Raw genomic sequence first — 20,753 nt, 5'->3', positions numbered from 1 at the left:
TATTTAATTATTGTGTTAACATGATTCAGGTAAGATCAGAAGTAATTTTCCTAGTTTCTGCAAAATATATTTTCAATTAAATATCTGCTTCTTTACATGATGTTTCAGAAACAATACATTCCTCAGAACATTAAAGGCCTTGTCTGAAAACTAACCTGGTAGCTGAGTCAAGTAATTTCTCACTTTTTACTAGTTCAGGTCCCATTTTGTCATTGTCTTCACAAAGACATCAAAATTACAACATGTTTCTTGTTCAAGTCTTTAAAAAGATGCACCAGGCAAAATTAAGCCATTTTTAATGTTATGCTTTACCATCCCATCTTCTTTGCAGCTGTAAAATCCCTGAAGAACATCAATATCGATTTTGTATTTGTTTGCTGGCTGGGATTTCATTCTTTGAATTTCCAGCCTTTGTGCATGTCCTCAGACATGGAGAAGGCCAGAACATCACAATCTAAATTAATGCTGCTGCTCTATTACTGAGAGTAGAACCAGGCACAGCAACAGTAATGAACCTAAAATGCTCTGAAAGCACAACCAACAGGGCATAAACAGGAGCAGAATTTAGTTAATACCAGACAAAATATTACCACTGCAGTACATGATGAGGGGATGTCTTGCTGATTTCTATCTTTGAGGAGCTCCAGAATGGTGACGTCATGTGCTGTATTGACAGGTTTGTATAAAATTCAGCACAGCCTGTTAAAACTCAACAGCACAGACCAGCCCATCTTTACTGCTATTAACAATCTACTTTCTGCTGAAATATGTGAATAGAGTGTGCAGCAAAACAAGGCATTAAAATGTTGTCTAGACTCTCCTCCCGAGCACTAATAAAGCTTTACTTATAAACTAATTTTTTAAGATGGACTAAAAATACCGAAAAAAATAATTTCAGTTACATTCCAGAAATCAATAGGAAGGAAGGTAAATTAGTGCTCCTTCTCTGACATCCCTGCTATTATGGTCTTGGTGGGGTCAAATTACTTTAATTAGATTTTCAAAAAATATCAGATGGCTTCTGTATGATTCCCCTGGCTGTTTATGCACCTCCCCAACTTTTAAAATCCATTTCCAGGAGATCACGCATTGATTTTGAGGAGATTTAATAACCCATTGGTAACTGTATAATCACCTGCAGCTGCCATGATTGCACTGGTTAGACTTTCTAATGGCTATAAGCAGCAAGTCAGTATTTCCAGCAAAAATATGCACGTGTTCACAACCTAGTCCTATAAAATCATCTGGAATTCTGAAAATGTGCATCTACTTCAGAATGTCAGTTCAGCTCCCAGGTGTGCTTTCAAAGCAAATTCTTCATCCCCACTCACTGAGATTCAGTTCATATTAGGGGAACCACACAATGTGAGAGCAGAGGTGGAAAAATCTGACATCACTGTGTATGTGGGCAGCAGCATGGATGGGGATGTGGAGGGGTGTGCAGGGGATTTCAAAGGCATCTGAAAAGCATACTTCTCACAGCAAGATCCTCGTCCAGCAACTGAAAACTTCTGGTATTTGGAGCAGTGTCATCTCACCCAAGGTCTTGTAGTTAGGAAATGGTTTCTTATCACTAGTGAGAAGTTTCAGAGGCAGAGAAAGATAGCAGAATCATTTTTGAAGTATTCTGATTTCTCTTTTTTGGCTGTCATAATTCTGTTGCTGACATTTTATCTGGGTTGGTTAAGTTGGTACCTGGCTTTGGATTTTAACTTTGTGTTGAAGATAAAATATAAACTGGAAAACAACATTTAAACATTTAAAATAACCCTCCTATGGAGATGTTGCTGTGGCTGGACAGTTTTCAGAAGCCATCTTTGGGGAAGTCTGGGCAAGGTGCTGGAGTTTGTCATACAGAGATGTGCTCAGTTCCAATCTCCTGTTATTTCATTCGCTTTCCTCTTGAGTTTGGGGAAGCTCTTCCAGCAGGCAGCAGGCAGCACAGAGACCTGGCATGCAGTTTGCACACCTTCTGGAGACATTCCTCCAAATCCTGTTATTATTCTTAGGTGTTTTGCCATTTATAACAAGGAGGTAGAAAATTATGACTTGCCTGAGTGAGGGGCCACCCTGGAAAGTGCCTTCAAAATGCCTGCAATCCTGGCCAATTTAATTTGTTTGCAGCAAAATATTTGTTCTTCAGAAATGCCTTCATATGTAGCAGGGAAAAGCCTTTAGCTGTTTAGCTGAGGAGCATTTGGAGCACCAGGAACTCCATCAGCCCTGGGGAAATCATCCTAATCTTACCTTTTGTTTGTACTGACATTTTTATAGGGGCTCTTCTTTTAGCACATCATTGATTGAGCTTGAAATAGCATAATCAACTCAGTGGGAATTACCATTCATAGATTACAGCCAAATTCTGCTTTCAGTTATGGCTGGCAGGGTCCACATAATTTTGCTGCAGTTATTGTGTATTTACCTCAGGGTATCAGGAGTCAGAATTCATGAATCTGCATTTCCAAGGCAGCATGATATTTAGAAACACTGGATAGTAATTACTAATTGAACATCATTGTTTAACTGTAGGTTGTTTTCCTCCTGGAGAGACCTACCCATTGTTAATTAACATTACTTAATCAGGATCTTACTTTCCTTCTGATTTCTTGGAATACTTTTTCATTGAATGCTTTCAAAGCATAATGTTGTTTCCTTATATTTGACTTTAAATATATCCTATAGTTTATAACTACTTTTTATTTCAGTCTTTTTATTGCTTTCTTCTTATGGGTATTTAATTCAGCTGTGCTGAGCTTGGTTGGCTTTTGGGAAAAGGAGATCTATGCTTGAGGTTGAATGCTTTTCTCTCACTTTACCAATTATAATTATGGAAGTTGTGCTTTAAATACAAGGGCTCATTCACATCCTTTCTCGGATTTCTATTTTAAAGTTAAGCCCTCTTTTATGGGGAAGTTTTCCTAGTAATGTCGGGAATAAAAACAGGAATTCTGTTATTGTTTATCACTGCCTCAGTGTACAAGCCTGACTTCCACTGTGACGATAACATGGCTTCCCAGTTCCTGTAATTACTCCAAGTCCTGAAGTTTGGTCTAAGAAGTGGATTTACACAAAAGGAAGCCTTCTCTGTATTAAAAAAAAGTCCTTGTTCCCAATGGATATGTAAGAAAAATATGGAAATATGACATAGAAACAGTAAAAATCAGTAAAAAAAGAATCCCTCCATATATTTTGTGAGCCACTCATTATTTCAGTGTGTTTGTTGGAATAATTTGGAGTGGCCAAAAAATGAAAAGAACCAATGATAGCTGCTTATATGTATGTTGTTTTCCTTATATTAATGTATACATGAGTCCTTCGAATGTCTGATGTTTATTGCCAATCATACCTTAAAAGACAATAACATATATTTTGGATGCACTTTGCTTTTTTAGTCAGATTTTCAAAGTAGTAGTAGGTGACTTGGAAACCATCACTCTGTTTGAAACCCCAGCAGCTTTTGCTGTTCTCAGGTTGAGTTCCTGGGTTCAAAACACCGCTGCAAACGCAGCCCTCATGGGTGTCTCGAGACTGACCAGAGCACATGTGGCATCCCTGTACTGCAGGTGACATAAACATGAACCTTGAACCTGCTTTGGGGGCATCTGAACACAACAAAGAACATCCCAGCATCTGAACTCTGTCCCATGGAACATCTTGAGTGGGACATCTCAAATCTGCTCACTTGTCCAGACTCTTGAAGAGTTCCAGGCTGCCAGTGGTTGCAAGGAAAAGTAAAGTGTGCACAAAACCTGCCCACGTATGTCAGATTGGTGACCAGGAGGGTGTCTGTGCCTCAGATGATTCAGAAGCAGATGGGAACCCAGTGGGTGGATAAATGCAAACCTCACCTTCAATGAGCGCTTGACAAAGAAAGGTCAGAAATGAAATAGGAGAAAAGTCACAAGTGAAAGGGAGCGAGTGCCTGGTGACACGAGGGAGGATGAAACTGTCTTTTCTCCACAGATAGACTGTTTCATATAATAATTTACCTATCAACATCTGTTCGGTTTTTAAACTACTTTAATACTGACTGACATTTCCTTTAAATTGTAACTTGTGCAATTTAATGATAACGTTTAATTTCCTTCTATTTGTGTAATGGGAAGCAGCAAAAATAATTGCATACATTAGAAATACTGCCTATCAGAAGAACGTAAAGAAGTGCATTCAGGCACTGTAATGTTTGAGAAATTTAGACAGCTTTCAACATTTTCCTTCCTACAATAACTGCTGTTAGGAACTACTTTGTGCATGATTAATATCTTTATTATTGTATCATGGAAGATCTCTTCTACACTAGACTGGAGACCAAGTTTTTAGAAACTTTAAGAATTTTGAAACTTTTAAGTCCTGCTGATTAGTGGGAACTGAAATTTCTGTGCTTTCTTATACAAGATCAAAATTGGTATGAGTGTGACGCATCGGCCAGAGCTGCACTGGCTCTACAACTATGGCTGGCGCCCAGAGTGGGTCACACCCCAGGAGCAGGATGACCTGAGGTGCAGTGAGAGCAATTGCTCTACTGCCTTTTTGGCTGTCAGTCTGTGCGCTGAGGAGGCAAGGACAAGGCGGAGGCCTTTTGCATAGGAAAAAAGAGGATTTATTACTCTGGGGAATCTGGGGACAAAAGACAAAAAGGCAAGGATGCAGTAACTTAAATATGGGGGAGGTTCAAAGGGAGGATACAAATCATCAACTAATCAGGGATATCCTGGGGAGGAGTAAAAGGCAGGGTTCACAAAAGCATCGTCCAGTGAGGGAAGTAGCAGGGCGGGGATTGGGTCACCTGGACCAATGGGACATGGAACTTTAGGGGATTTCCAAAGGGGATTTCCAAGCAGGGGGTTGGTACAAGGTAGGATTGACAGGGAACACACTGGAGCAAGGGGCAGATATCAAGGTAAATTGGCAGTGGGGGTGGGAGGGTATAATTTGGACCAAACCATTACCCTGGGCAATAACAGAACATACCATTAACAAGAAACACACTGGAACATGTAATGCCCATTTGTCACAGTTGATATGCACAAGACACAACACTTCAAGGTGTTAATAGCAATCTCTATTGTTCACAGCTCACTTTTATATGGTTTTCAAAAATCATGCGTTCAATCCCAGCTGGCTGGTAACTTGTTACCACCCAGTTCACCAGCCAATAGCTGCCTGCGTACATGCTCACCAAAGATTGGCCCGCATCTGTTCCCTGCAGTTAAGTCCTTCTGCTTTTCAGTGGAAAATCTTCCTTAAGGATGTTTTATTTCCTTTCCTCACAGGTACAGGCTGATCAAGTCAAGGTCAGAGTTACTTGTGTCTGTGAGGCCTTCAGGCCAGCTGTTAGCTGTCACACCCATTTACCCATTTGGTCTGTCAACACACCCCAAAAAAAAATTGTCATAGTTTCAAATGGGTCATTTCCGTCAGTAAGTTTGATTATATGAGGCTTCTGGCTCTCTGTTTAATAATGTAGTGCAGAAGATATACTGAATAATTTATTAAATATCAACTTCAAACACTAGTACAAGTGCTCTGGATTCCATTTATTATAAATTGTTAGCATGTTTGAAAAACAAATCATTCCTTAACGTGGAGCCAATGCTTGCTATAGCTCCCCCTTTTTCCCCTTGGTCCAGTTTTTATGTGTTGCTGGAATGTGGCAGCTCTGATAGCAGAGTCTCAGAAACCTGGAACTTCAGAAATAAATCCAAGCACTGCATTACAGTAACTAAATTTTGCTGCTTTTCAAATTATGCTGCTCATCCTGTCTCCTGTTGTGGGAGATAGGAAGGAGCTGCCGGAGGAGGTTTAATTTCCACCCTGCCTTCTCTTGCACAGGCAGGGAGGTTCACGAAGTTGAAGGGTTTGGTTTTTAGGTCTAATGCTGTGATTTGGCTCTATCATGAACTCTGTCAAAGGAGAGAGTTTTTACCATGAGTGCATTGCTAAGGCTTATACCAGGCCATCTGTCTATTTAAGCTTGTTTTATTTTGTTCAGTCAAGGTGTACCTCAGATTTCTCAAGTATAACTTACTGGAGAAATGTTGGCCAGGGCACCTCAGATGGTATTTTTGTAACTGGCAGTGGGAAGACTCTGGTCTCTTATAGTGAGGGAGATTCCACTGAGCCAGATTTGGTAAAAGGACATAGGGAGGTACAGAAGTGTGTAACTTTCTAATTTACTGTTACACTGACCACAAGCCAGTGTAGGCTGAAATTTTAACAATTTAAATGCAAAATTCCTAAGACGTTTTTCACAGGTTATGTCAATTACAGAGCTGTCTTGTTCCTGTTGCTGTGATGGTGACATCAGGTTTAAGTCAGCTCACTACCTGGTTACTCTTATGTCCCAGAGAACCCCATTCAGAAGTTCTGTCCTTTTAGCTGAACTGTTGAATTGAGAGACATTTGGACACAGATACAGAAGAATGGTTCAGCTTGGTTCACCAAATCAATCAGTTAATCTAAGTTCACCTTTCATTTCCTGGACTGTTTATGGACATATCTGGATGTGGACACAAGTGACTTAGAGGGATACAAAGACAGTTAATACTATTTGATCTACTTCAGAACCAAGTCTTTACCAAGACTTTAAAGCCATCAGAACACCTGCACAGCTTTTTATTACAGTCTGTAGGATGCAAAATATGTTAGGGTCCAAGGTATTTAGCAGATTCTCCTCCTCGTGACTCAGCCCTTGTCCCACTGCTTGGGCATCAGCTCCTGTGGGACTGAGATCCTTGGCTCTCTAAAAGTGTGTGTGAGGATTTCACTTCATAAGGATCATGAATCTTCTTTGGTTTTCTCACTGGTAAGTTTAATTGAAAAATGGGGAAATCAGTGGCCGAGAGTGAACTGACAGCAGAACCTAAGCCTCTGTTCATTCATCTGAATTAAATAAAATAACTTTCACCTGAAACCAAGCAGGCAAGATAACTGCTTCGAGCCTCACACCCACAAGCTCTTCTGTTCCCTCACTCACACCTCCCAGCATTGTGCAAGCAGATATATTTATAGCCTGCTGGAATGGCATTGCTTATTTTCTTGTGCACACAGGCCTAATTAGCAGGTATCGCTCAATTTATTCTTGATTCAAACATAATTAACAATATGCTTAAGTAATGATTTTGTTTATGCCTGTTAACTGCAGCCAAACTTGTCAAACTATTGTTCCATTAATTTAATCCTGCCTCTTGATTTAGTGAAATTCAATTACTGTGATGCAGTTAGTCATATAGTAAATGTTTTCAAGTTCTCTTCTGTTGCTTGGAAACTTCCTTAGTATTTTCTAGATTATCATAGTGTGTTGCCAAGGGAATGCATAAGCAAAAATGGATATCTTTATAGACTGTCAGGCGTACCTGACTATTCCTTACAAGTTCTGTACAAGAATTAGATTCATTTCAATAGTAAATAATCCAAAATCATTAGATTCACTTCAGTTGTAAATAACCAAATGTCTTTTCTTGCACAATATCATTTTACAAAAGGGAAAAGAAGTGATAAAGTCATTGTTATGACTGATGTCCTTGTGTGTCACTGCCAGCCCAGTGCAGGTTAGCAGGATCCTCCCCAGAGTCTGGAGACAGCACTAAGGGAAATACTCCTCCAGAAACAGAAGAGGAGCCACCTTCCACTTCTTTTCCCTGCTGGCAGCTGGGCTTCAACAGCTCAGGCTCCCTTGGGCATGTGCCCGAAAGCTGCATTTTGGAGCACAGGGTGATCTTAGAGGCTTCTTCTCTTCACTGTGTGAGAAACTAGTGTTTTCTTATAACCCTTCAGCTTTGCCCCCAACACAGCAATTACACACATTCCTACTTGGATCATTTCAGCATATGTTTATTCAAGATTTTAACCATATGCACCTTAGCAAAATCATGGAATTGCAACTGCTCAGATCATTAGTGAATTCTTCCCCCAGACTGGCTGGAGGGAATTCTTTCACACACTGAGCATGTCTCATTAAGTCATTAATATGCTTGAGGACACACTGTGTTGTGGTTCCTGACACCGTGCGGGTGTTCAGGAACAGAGGCAGTTTCCTCAAGATCTCTGAGCAGGCAGCCTCTGCTACACTGGGTGACTAATGCCACTTGCTAGTAAAATCCTGATTCTTTGACTCTCCATTTTTTAGCTTTTTTCCTCTATTCAGCTGCCTGAAACAAGGCAAGACAGAGGTGCTGTTATGTTGTCTCTCAGGACTTGAAAAGATACCCCAGCAGCACTGTCTCTATTGATGTAGGGAGAGCTGCCTTGTGCATATTGCTGGCACTTCAAAACACACCCTGAATAAGGGAACGAGTTGGGAAGGACCATGAGGGAATCCCAGCATAAATGTTCTGCCTTGAAGAGCAGCATGTGTGAGCTGCCAGCTTTTGAAAGGTTTGTGGTCATTTGGAGGGAATCTTCAGCCATTTACACAGCTCGGGGAAGGCCTGTTTTATTCAGGAGAGCTGAGGACGGGGGTCTGCGTTTTCTGAGTGATGAGGCCTCTTAAGATCTCCCTTGATGCCTGAAATAAATGATGTGTGCCTATGCTGTCATTATTTGAGTGAAAAAGACTTGGTTTGAAACTCCCCCAGCTCCCACTGATGCTTGCAGAGCTCCGAATCCAAGGGTCCTGTCTACACTGCAATTTGTATCAGTTTATCAGTATCAGTTTATTTGTATCAGTAACAATAAATCAGCCTTGTTCTATAGATAAAGCCCCTCTTAAACAGTGTCTTGTGTTTAGTTTCCCTATCAATTAAAAGTAAATCCATGTAAACTCTTACACAGTTTCCCTATAAAGATTTGAGGCAATTGAAGTAAATAATCTAGAAGTAACCAGGTCACTCATATACAGACACACACACACATTTGGATGTTATATATGAAGAATATAAAAATGGTGAGGGCACACAAGGAACAAAGTTGAAAAGGAAAAGTGTTCAAAGAGCTCTAAATTTGGCAGGATGAAGAAGGCAGAGTGTTGGGCAAAGGGAAATCAAACTGAAAGGTTGTTTTCCAAGTGTTCTAATGAAATGATGCCTGACTTTCCCATAAATCCCCTACCTGGTACCCCCTCCCTGCTCATTACAGATTGCTCTGGAGATGAAACTGCCTTATCTGTGCAGTGGGGCTCACACATCTGGTGGTGGAAAATTACCCATCCTAAACTATGAACAAAAGCTATGTTGCATCCTTGCTTATAAATGTGTGGTTCTTCCTGAAACTAAAAGCAAAGCTCTGGCATTTGAGCATAAGGGCTCAAGGTCTGTCAGTGTCCTCAACACATCCAGAAGAGCCCAGTCAGGGCATTCCTTTGGGCATTTTGTGATGTCTTGCACAGAGCACGTGGTGAACCCTGGTTGGTTATAAAGCTGTCCCCAAACAGGGTGGCACAGAAAGGGGCACTGTTGGGAGCTCTGTAGGAGCGCTTGTTCCTGGGATGGTATGGTGGAATTTCAGCCTCACTGCAGAGTCCTTCCATCAAAAACTAAGATCTTAAGTTTTGCTTAGACCTGAAAATTTCACAAGAAATTGGGGTAGGGTGGCGCCTCTTTCCTCAGTAGAAAGAGACTAACTCCAGCTGATCTTTGATCAGTTCCAAAACCTGGTGGGTTTGTTGTTTTTTTTACAAGAAAATCTGCATGTTAATTAGCTCATTGTAAATGCACATATCTGCAAAACTGTATTTGCCAATAATCCCTAAATCTCCTATACTGCTAGAAGAGGTTTCATAAGAAAAAAAAAAAAAAAAAAAAAGGAATTTTGAATCATAAAGAACAAAAAATATTTAGACATCATGAAATACTTTATTTCAACTCAAAATACATGCATGTGGACTAAATTGCCATGGGATCTCCATAGTTTTTTTGGCAAATGCATTTGCCTAAATTCATAGTTCCTGTGTGCCTGTGCTAACAAGGGGTGGGTGGCCACTTGACTTGTACTAGTAAATACACCCTCAATTTTCCAGCCATGTTGTTTAGGGCAAGTTTAAAATTTACCCTAAATCTGATTAATACCTCATAAGCCTGATTTATATGTGCTTTGCTATAAATGGTCATCAGCTGAGTATTTAAAGAAGGAAACCAAATGACCTATACATAAAGAATGACCACTAATCTTCTCAATGGCCTTTCCCTGTGAATTCTGAATGCTTTATCTGGTACAAATCCTCAGCTGTAAACTCCAGGTTTGATTCTCCTCTCACAACAGTGTAAATCAGAAGTAATAGCTCTGCTGAAGCCAGTAAATTTATACTGCAGTAAAGCACCACAAGAAGAGAATCAGTCAATTCCCCATTGGTATCAATAAAAAGAGCACCAGGCTTCATACAAACAAATGTCAAGAGGCTTCCTTGAGTCCATTCCACTTGACAGAAGTTATTTAATATATACATTTTAATGAGGTCTTTTAAGCTGTATTACATTTCACCTGTTGATGTTTATATGGTAATGCTTAGAAACTGGTTTACTGTATCAAATGTAACATACTTTGATGCAGTCATCTATATGTATATGTGAGGAGGTTGGATGTACCACATATGGAGAAAATTTAATATTCAGGGTTCCCAAATGGCATCTTTACATAATTGTTAGAATACTTAAAGGAGCTGAATAGCTGTAGTGGTCAAAAAGAGAAAGAGACTCATAAAGCTAATGATAAATAAACATTTGTACACACATGCCACAAAATAGTCACTAATTTCTTGTTAGAAGAGAGGAACAGCTGCTAGCTGTATTTCTCATAATAATAAAAATATCATATGAATTTAAATATGGCACAGATCAGAATCCTGTATTTTGCATGCATTGTTAAATATTCCCTGAAGTTATACTTCCTACTATGTTCTTTGGCCGTAAGCAAAAGTTTTTCTCCTCAGAAATCTGTAGATTCTGTGAAGTGACAGGTTTTGCTGTAAATAGGATTTTGCTTTAGAATAATGAAGAGGTAATTCCCTAATTATCAATGCACCATATTGCAGGCATTGCTGAGACTTCAGACATTGGGGCTCTTGACAAAAATAACATCCTTTGACAGCAATTTGGAAGCAGCTCCCTTGCATGTCAGAGACAGTGTGAACCCACAGCTGCACAGGTTTCAGCAAAGACAATTTTAAAACAACTTTCTGGATTTATCTTTCCAGCTAAACAGATTTAACCAATTACCTGCCAGTGTGGGATCATGTCGTTTGTGGCTCCAGGGCTGTCTCTGCCAGCAGCAGCTCCAGGTTTTCTGGCTGGGAACATCAGGCAGCGGGGACAGGCTCACTTTGATCTCATTTTGTTTCCCTGGAATGTGTTTAAGTGGAAGCAGAGCTGGTTTGGTACCAACACATCATGGAAACACAAAGGTTTCAGCACCAAGGTTGAGATGGATGTCCTGCACATCTTGGTGACAGGAAGCCAAGCACAGGGAAAAGGGGACAAAGGCCTTTGGGATCTGAGGGATGTGTCAGTGTTGATGCAAAAAAGTGTCCTCCTTTATCCCCCCAAAACACTGCATCACAAGAGTTAAAATAGAAAAAAAATTCAACTCTGCAATATGGAAATGTGGGAACCTGCAGCTGAAAATGGAAACTTAAACAACCCCTGAGAAGTGTGCAGCAAAGAAGAGGCTCCTCCTGTGAATTTATCCTGGAAAAGGGAATGCAGTACATTTCACAAAGCTGAGCATGATAGCTCTGTGGAATTACTCATGTAATAACATTTTGTACAAAGAAGTCAACTTTGATTTTGGTCTCAATTCATGTTGAATCACGTTGCATCTTATAACAGTAATTTTCAGATACCATTAACATTTTTTGAAGGAAATGTTTAATATTCAGAGCTTCTTTTTTGTCTGATTTATCAGTATCATGAGTTTAGGAGGGCTTTAGGAGTCATTTTTGTTTGTGCTGGAATACATACAATCAGGAAAAATCTTTTTTCTTGACAAGCCAGCTCCTCCCTGCTCACTTCTAGAGTTTTCATTTGAAACCAAACAGTCTAATCTTTCACTAAAAATTGTTTACTGCTCTTTTATTGTCACTTGCTTTCATAAATGCTGTCAGTGCACATGATACCCTCTCTACTTCAGAACCTGCTTATAGCTGTTTATTCACAAAGGTGATAAAATACATTTGATTTACACTGAAACAAGCTTGAGGGCCCTGTTTATAAATATCTCTTACAGTCACAATAATTCCATATTGTGGAAATTAAGTTGGAAATTCCAAACAAAATAATAATAATTTAGTCCAACTGGGGTGAAGGTTGAATCTTGATAGTATAATCAAGTTCCAGAAAATGGAAATATGCCATGTCATAAGTAAGAAACTAACTGCATAGTAAATACTGTAATTAAAAATTGATTAATATTACTAGAAATAATTAATATCAATCAGAATTAATTCTTCCCTGATGCATACTCTTAACCTATAAGTGGAGTACATGTAGTTTAAAACTTTCAGTGAGCCCACTGCAAAGCTTGAATTGCAATTCCTAAGATGTAACTTTTCTCGTCAGTGTCTAACTTGTTTTTGTAGTTGTATAGCGTGTCATACTATCATCTGCAATACCGCCCAAAGCCATCCCCCTCACAAAACTGAGCCTAGGATTATTTTGCTTAACTTTGGAGAACAGAGGAAATGGATCAGAGAGGAGCTTGGACCTCCCTGTTGTTTTGATGGCCCCTTTCCCTGGCTGGGGCTGTGTCAGGGCTCTGCCTATCCTCTGGAAGGGGCTATATCAGCTCACTGTTGTAGCCCTACAGTGAGATATCATCTCACCTCTGCCACCACCAAAGAGCTGCTGCTCCTGGTAGTGTGAGTCTGAAGAGTTGAGCTTCCAGCCTGCAGCTGTCCCCCTGGTCCCTGCAACAGATCTGCAAGTGTGGAACTGGAAAATAAACCCCAAACCACCAAGCTGCAGCTCTTCCTAAAGCTTAATAATAATCCTTTGTAATGTTTGTGATTTGAACTATCACTAACAACTGCATCAGTAGCAGAGACCCTGAAGATAGGCTGGTCACATCAGAAGGGTATCAGGAAACATGAAGAAGCTCCTTAATTAATTTCTAATCCTTTTTCAGCCTTAATCTTCTTTTTTATAGTAAGATCTGGCATTACACATTTTCTGCAGACATGCTTTCTAGATGATGTAGATTAAGTTTGAATTGCTGGAAGCAGCATGTTGGTAGGTTAGCTCTTACTGCAGCCTCGTGCTGGAATGCCTAGGATTATTCTCTGGGGTCTGATATATTCAGCTAAAATATTCATTAAAAGTATGTGAAGTCATTCAGGATTTTAATCCATGTTCTGTTCTGTGTTTCACGAAGGTTCAATATCTTTGCCACAGCTGGGGCTGTTTTATTTGTGCATTTATTCCAGAATTAGACTTACAAATAGCAGTGCTGGGATAGGAGGCAGGAGGGTACCAAGTGAGTATCTTGTTTCTAGGAATAAGAGTAAATTATTCTGCAGATATTTTGAGTACATATTGTATAATCAAGAGGTGGGGCTTTTTTTTTTTTTTCCTTACTAGCAATTGATAAAATGTCTTCTAATTTATTTTGTGAATACATGAAATAAGTGGAGAGGCCTGTTCTATGACCCTAACAAATAGAGATGTAAGAAGGGTAGCCACCAAGCATCCTCCTCCACCCTTACCCTGGAGCAGAATCTGAAGTCTCCCAGTTTGGAACATTTGAAACATATGTTAGAGAATTCCGTCCCTATCAAATTCTGTAGCAACATATTTTCAGGATCCTAAATAAGGACCATAATTGTCTTTTTTCCCATGCTTTCTAGAGAAGCTTCTAAACCTCCCTGTAGTTAAGCAGGAATCTTCCGTGGAGGTAGAAGGTTTTTTAATAAGAAGTTAGTAAAATTTAACAACTATCTGGACAACTATCACCTGATCTTGCTTCTGACACGTCCAATAGGAGAGTTCCAGGCTGCAACCATAGTAAAGAACAGAATGTTCATCCCTTCAAATTCAGGAATGAAGGTAGGTCAGTGCTGCCGATGTGTTTTAAATTGTTCCTGCCTTAGATGCTCTTGCACCACTACCAGAACCATATTTAAATAAGAATTTATAATCTATCCCACTACCTTGGTGGGGAGAAAAATGTGTTCAAGTAGCTGGGATAGTAGGTAGCACTGTGCTGTGGAAGTGAAAGGCTGAATGTTCACTGAGCATTTCCTGTTGGGTAGAACACACACATCTCTGTGCTGCACACTTTCGTCAGGATTTAGGTGAGTTTCAGACTTGCCAAAAATATTCAGTTCTTCTGCAAACACCAGGAACAGAGACACACAACAGACAATGAGTTTACCCAGAAGAGCAGGAGACACTTGAGACCTCCCCACATGTGTTTAACTTCCTGAGTAACACAGGGACAGGTATTACACAAAAAACATTTTAAAATTATGACTATTCCTTATGTATAGGATAGTAAAAAAAGAGATCAAACTAACCAATTCACTGAAAGGTGGAAGAAAAATCCCTTTGCACAATTACAGATAAAAACATTAGGATTCACATTTTTCTAAGGTGAAAGCCTAAGGGAGGTATTTAGGAGTTTCTGAGGATTATTAGAAACCTAGAATGTTATGACTTAGAGAATTCTCTTTACTTAGCATTTCAGAGAAAGAGTTTATGTCAGCTAAGGTGCCTGGATAGGGAAAAAGTTAGCCTAGATCAGTATTTCTCTGACTTGGAGCATGTGTGGAGCACTCTTGGTCTCCCATGTGCTTTCAGCACAGGGCTTCATTCTCTGGCAGCTGCTGGAAACAGTTGTGGGTCGGGGGAATTAAATCACTGACATCTGCCACCTTGTGTCTCATTTCAGGGTGGTGGCCCAGACTTTGAGGAACACTTGCCTTGAGTATAGATATTTTATCTTAGAGTTGTTGGTTTGACTTTTCTTTGCTATTGTGAGACAGAATGTACAATGAAAGTCAGGGATTTTGGGAGTATCAACCTTTTTTAAAAATATATAAATGAAAAAACACAACAAGCAACAGTGTGTAAACCAATCTGAAATCCCTTAAATGTGATTTGGCCCTAATATTTCTATTCAGGTTTTTATTCAATACCTATTACTAAGTTGTCAATTATCAGCTTGTGTGTATCACATAATATTCAGTAATCCCTAGGTGCTTCTGTTATGCTCTAGGCTCTATAAATGTATGTTTCAAGCTGGGGTTTTTTATGCTGTGAGAGCATAAGCTGGCATGGAAAACAGGAAAAAAACCCAGGGGGAAAAAAAAAAAACCAACAGAGAAAAACCACCCAAAACCAAAACAAAACCAACCAAAACAACAAAACCAAACCAACCAACCAAAAACAAAAACCAAGAAATCAAAAAACCCAAAACTTTTTTAAAAGAGCTGGAATTATACCCTGAATACGTGTCTCTGACTTGACATGCCAATAGCCACATATGTACTTGGATAATTATATAGATGCTTTGAGTCCTCAAGTGGATCCATGTATGTACAAACCCATAGTTTTAATACACAAGCTGCACTCAGTCTTGAGGTGGAACTTTGAAATTAAAAAGTCTTTTTGATATTCCAACTGGCACATTTTAGGATGTTTGCCTCTGCATGAATTTTGTTACAGTCTGAGGTGTACAAGAATTTTCTGTTGTTTCCATTTTATTTGTTTGGTTTTTAACAGCTGTGCCATCATGACATGAACCTTCTGCCCAGCCACTCAGCTGTGTAAGGCAGACTGATTGAAGACACCCTGACACTCCTGAACATGTACAGAGGTTTAATATACTCAGAGAAAAGTAAATTTCAACAGTGATGAAAAATATTTCTGCAATTAGAGGCAGCTTTTTTAATGTTCCAATGTTGGCCCAGCCCCGAGGTTCCCACCACCTTTCCTCTGTGAGCCAGAATGTTATCTCAAAGTATTGGGCACTTTGGCCCAATGTGTTCTCATTGCAAGAGAATGTCAGCAATGGAGGGATAATGGGTTAACACTCCAGCAAAAAATTCCCTTATAAATTCAGTCCTTTGCCAAGTCTGTTGATGCCCTACTTTCAAGACTGTCATAGCAAGCAATTCTGGGCACTCTCTGTTTATTAAAAACAGGGTGCTAAAATCAATATAGCAATATCTTGTTGGAGAAAATAAAATTCATCAATAAGTTTGTCATTTTAAAGACGATCAAAAGATTTGTTTATTAGGCATCATCTAGGCTTTAGTAATAGTTGGTATGAAAATAATGAGACATAAGCCATATTAGACATACAAATCTTTAAATTACATCAGGGAGTGGACATTTTTCTCTAAGTGAAGGGCTGGGAGCATTTCCTATCTCTACTTTAGCCTATATTAATCACCAATTACATACCAAAACCTGGTAGTGCTCACAGATTCCAGTGGCTCAGGTGCAGCGGTATCTGTGCATTTAAAACCATTAAAAATACCAAGTGTGCCGAAATTTTCACTGGACTCTTATAAGCAATATTTATTCTGATCTGCAAGAGTTAATTTCTGAAAGCTCCAGTTCAGCCTAAGCACTGTCTAATTAGTATGAACATCAGTACATTTAAAGTATTTTCCTCTTCTGTGGGCAAGAATAGCAAAACTAAGTGTGAGAAGGAACTCTAAAACTCATCTTCATTAGGGAGAAAGAGAGGAAGGCTGTCTTTACACTGTCAGTAAGATGTTCAGCACCTTGCAACTCCTGAGCTTTAATTAATCCCAAGTAGGACTGTGAGCACAGAAATACTTGGGCAAACACCCAGAGCTGGGGAAGATCTTCCTACGCAGGCATTTGAGAGCATCCAGACCCAGCTGGCCTCAAAGAAGGAAAAAAGGTTAAAAAAAAAAAAAAAAAAGTAAAAAAAGGTAAAAAAACCCCCACACACAAAAAAAAACAAAAACAAAAAACAAAACAAAAAATAAACAAACAAAAAAACAAACAAACAAAAAAAAACCCAGGAGGAAAAGCAATTGCTGATAAATAGGATTGTGGATCCATAGCTGAAAATGGACTATTGAGTCTTTCTGGGAAGATAATAGACATGAACTTGTCGACAGATTTCAACAGATGAAAACATTCCTGAAACTCTTAGAAGGTAGGTGATAAAATACTTCTTAAAAACTAACTTTTCTGTGTGGAAAGCTGAGATTCTCTGTAGTCTAAATGGTATCTGTATTAGAAAAGCATTTTCATATGCTGATTCCTAGCTAACTTTATTCCATAACTCCTTCCTCTTTTTCTTAGGGATTCTTTTGCAGAGCCAGGTAAATCTGTACTCTGTAAGCAAAGCAACCAGGAAAACAGAGGGGAATTGGTGGCAAATTGTCACAGTAGTAAAATTGGTTTTCTAATAGCCTTTTTCAGAATAGTTTCTCACAATTTCTTTAGGATTTGAGCTAATGGAAAAGTGTCTTTCACTCTACGTAGAATAAGGCATATGTGGGAATGATCTAAGACGGCAAAGGTTCTTCTTGGTATCCAGAGACTTGGTTTTGGTTTCTTGTAAAAATACTGATTTATGTAACTGCTGTGTTCATGGAGCTTTACAGGAGATTGGTTTATGGAACAAAGGACTGGCTCTTGCCCCGTAGCCATGGAATCCATAAACATGGCAGAGAAAGGGAAAAAAACCAACCAACTAAACAAAAAACCCCAAACCAACCAAAAATGAAAGCAAAAGAGGAAAGAATTAACACAAAATTTCCTGACCATGTTAAGCAGAGGAGTGCTCCTAAGTGAATCTGGAGCTCAAATTTATGTTGTAACCCAAATTTCCTACTCTTCTATCCACCTTGCATTGTGCATTGTCAGGGGAAAAAGTGAAGAGTTTTGGCAGAGAGGGAAGTATCAAGAAAAGCAAAGATAGGTTCAGGACAGGGATTGGTTGTTTGTTTTTCTTTTATTTCTACCTCTTCTGCAGTTGTGCTGTTTTCTCAACATAAAAAGTAGACAGATGCTTTTCAGGAAGACAAAATGAGAACAGTAAAACAATTCTCTGTTAAACTGGAACAGTAATAATTTGAGCTGGAAGGCTAATTTATTCTTTAAAGAAATAGAAAAAGCAGGCCAGGACAAAACAGCTCTTTTCTGCTCAAAAAAAAAAAAAAAAAAAAAAGAAAAAAGAAAAAAGTCCCAGTGAAATATGCTACTGGGCAGAATTGCTCACAACTTTTGGATGCCACAAAGGATTTGCCTTGACACATAATGAATTTTATTGAGGTCAAATTTCAAGTTATCTAAATACTAGTTTGTCTCCAGAGATACAGGGCTCAGGAAATTATATTGCAATAATTATGAATTTTTTTTTCTTGACACTGATGTGAGAAGCATTGAATATTATGAATAACACTATTCTCAAAAACTTTCTAAAAAAGCTGATGAAACTTTTGTCCCTTTCATGGCTAAAAAGCTGAGTTTATAAACTCTAAATTTCCACTCATTTACAATTTCATTAAAGCATCACCATGCTTCTTTGGCTGCACCACAGCTCAGTCACTGCAGTTTTCCTTAGGATCAGTTCATGGAATGTCATGGCTGGAGTAGGCACAGGACCACAAACAACAGCAGCAGTCCCTTCATTATTTTAGAGAGTTTATGAAAACTTAATAGGCCTAGAAATTCAACTATCCCGGCAGCAAAGGAACTGAAGAAATAAATAACTACAACAAGTGGTGGTTTTTAGCTCTTGTAAAATTGAATCATTAACCTTAATAATGGTGTGTTTTGACTGTGGTGTAAAACAGATGAACTTTGAGGGCACATCCTTTACCCTGGACAGGAAGCTCTGTGATTCTCAGGCACTTGGATCTGCTGCTCTGCATGCAAAACAACAAAGGTTTTTTATTAATCTTAGCCGGTGTGAGAGGACGTTTTTCTCCTCCTTTCTCATATTAAAGTTAGTAAAAAATAAAATATTTCACTTCTATAAATGTATATATAGAGATACATATACATACATATAAAAAGATTTATAGATCCAGGTGAATAAAGCAGTGAGTACATTAATAATCTACACAACACTGTAGTGGTAATTACTTAACCTGAAAGATACTTCTCAAATTAATTTAGCACAGCCTTTTTGCTAATACTATGTACAAACTAAAGCAGAAGATGCACAGTTTAAAAGAGAATTTCAGTCAATCAACTGGCTATATCTCATCCTCTCAGCAGGGAAGGATGTGTTAGGAATGAAAGTACTGAAGAAAATGTAGAAGCAAAATCAAGATCTTAGAAAGTTGGAACATATTTATTAATACACAGTTGATCAAATGAGACTCAAGCATCAAATGTCTAAGTCTGTCTTGCTAGATGGTAAACAAAAGGAAATCAAAACACACTAATTTCAATATACATCCTATAAATGTCTGTCTGATCTGGATTCCTTTGGAAAACCTCTAGCTTTTCAAGCCAAGACCTCTCTGAAAGAAGAGAGGAAAGGTCTGAAGAAATCAGGCAACTCCAATGGTCAGTGTATTAGTGTAACTCACTAAAAAGGAGCTCAGGCCCTCTGTTTTTTAAAATACTCAATTTTACCTTTGGAATCCACATAAACAATGGAAAGAGCAATTTTTCACTGATCTGTATTTCTCACAAATTTGTTGGCTTCTCTGCCTTTTACAACCTTTTAAATATTTATGTAAGCCTTCAGATTTTGAAAAGGCAGCTCTTTTGACATTCCTTTAGCAGAAACAAAAATTATCGTTAATACAATTTTAATGCAGATTCTTCAAACAAAACCAAACTAAAATCTCTTTATAGACTGCATGACTACATTAGGATAAGGAGTTCTCCAAAACCCAGTTATTCCTTTAATTACTTTTTGACTTAGCCTTTTTATAAACTAAGGTTAATAAACTAAGAGGAGCATGAAAATGTATTTTTCCCTCCTTCATGTAATGCTTGTGATTGTCACAGCACAGGATGAGAGTTGCTATCAATGGTAAAAAAGTGGCAGTGGACACACAGGATTGTTAACAGCTGAGTTCTGCAGTCAGTGAAAGTCTGGCTTAGAATGCCCCAAAATATCTTTTTTAGTCACAATGGAATGATTTCTATTAAGGAGAGAATCATATCACTGCAAAGCTGGTGTCAGCATGCCCAGCAATTATTAGTGCAAGACACCATAAATTTGACTGCATTTGCTTTAGGCTCCGTAGTTATTAACAAGCAGAAATCCTTGTATTAATGGAGTAGTGGAAACAGAATTGATGCCTCAGGTTTTAACTTTTATATTTTTCAGACTCTGTGCTGCTCTAGTGTGTGGGTCTGGGCTTCATATAAAGGGATAGTAAGCTCTCTTCACAGAATAGGGAGACAAAACAATTCCTTCTCTACCTGGGTACCCAAGGACAACTGATCCAGATCTCATGCCCAAGAGCATAAACAACAGTGGACTGAAGAGAGAAAAACAAGAAAGATGGGACTTCATGGGCTGGAGCTGCAATTGGACAATTATGCTAATAATTGTGCTCCAATATGCTAATGGACCAGAACTTATAAAAGTGGGAGACCTCCTGACAGGTTGTCCATTTTTGTGACCATTTTGGGTTCACCTGGGCCATAGCCCTGGTTGGGCTCTTATGCTGCCCAAGGTGGATCTATTGAGGCCTCCTAATAAATCCCTACTTTATTCTTTAGCTTCATCTAGTCTCTGTTCTAGGTCAGCCTTCACAAGGCATCACAATGAAGCACTTTATTATCCCTAAAAGGCAGCATGTGGCACATGCACTCTGTAGGGTGTTACCAGTGTCCTTGGAGCAATTAATTCCTGCACATCCTATGGCATAT

The 20,753-nt window shown here is 38.9% G+C and overlaps 1 protein-coding gene across 5 annotated transcripts in view; it reads left to right on the top strand.

Moving 5' to 3' along the window:
• CA10 (carbonic anhydrase 10) overlaps positions 1 to 20,753 on the top strand; it is a 222,536-nt gene that overhangs the window by 134,405 nt on the left and 67,378 nt on the right. The window contains exon 1 of one of the 5 annotated variants that reach the window (XM_038157547.1): positions 13,772 to 13,970. The exons of the other annotated variants lie outside the window; for them this stretch is intronic. Within the exon in view, the coding sequence (XP_038013475.1) occupies positions 13,941 to 13,970 (30 nt within the window). The 5' untranslated portion in view covers positions 13,772 to 13,940. Of the gene's footprint in view, positions 1 to 13,771; positions 13,971 to 20,753 lie in introns of those variants that run through there. 5 annotated transcript variants of the gene reach the window in all.

This window comes from Motacilla alba, chromosome 18 (genome assembly GCF_015832195.1).
Source record: "Motacilla alba alba isolate MOTALB_02 chromosome 18, Motacilla_alba_V1.0_pri, whole genome shotgun sequence".
NCBI lineage: Eukaryota > Metazoa > Chordata > Aves > Passeriformes > Motacillidae > Motacilla > Motacilla alba.
This window is presented reverse-complemented; position numbering and strand designations above follow the sequence as displayed.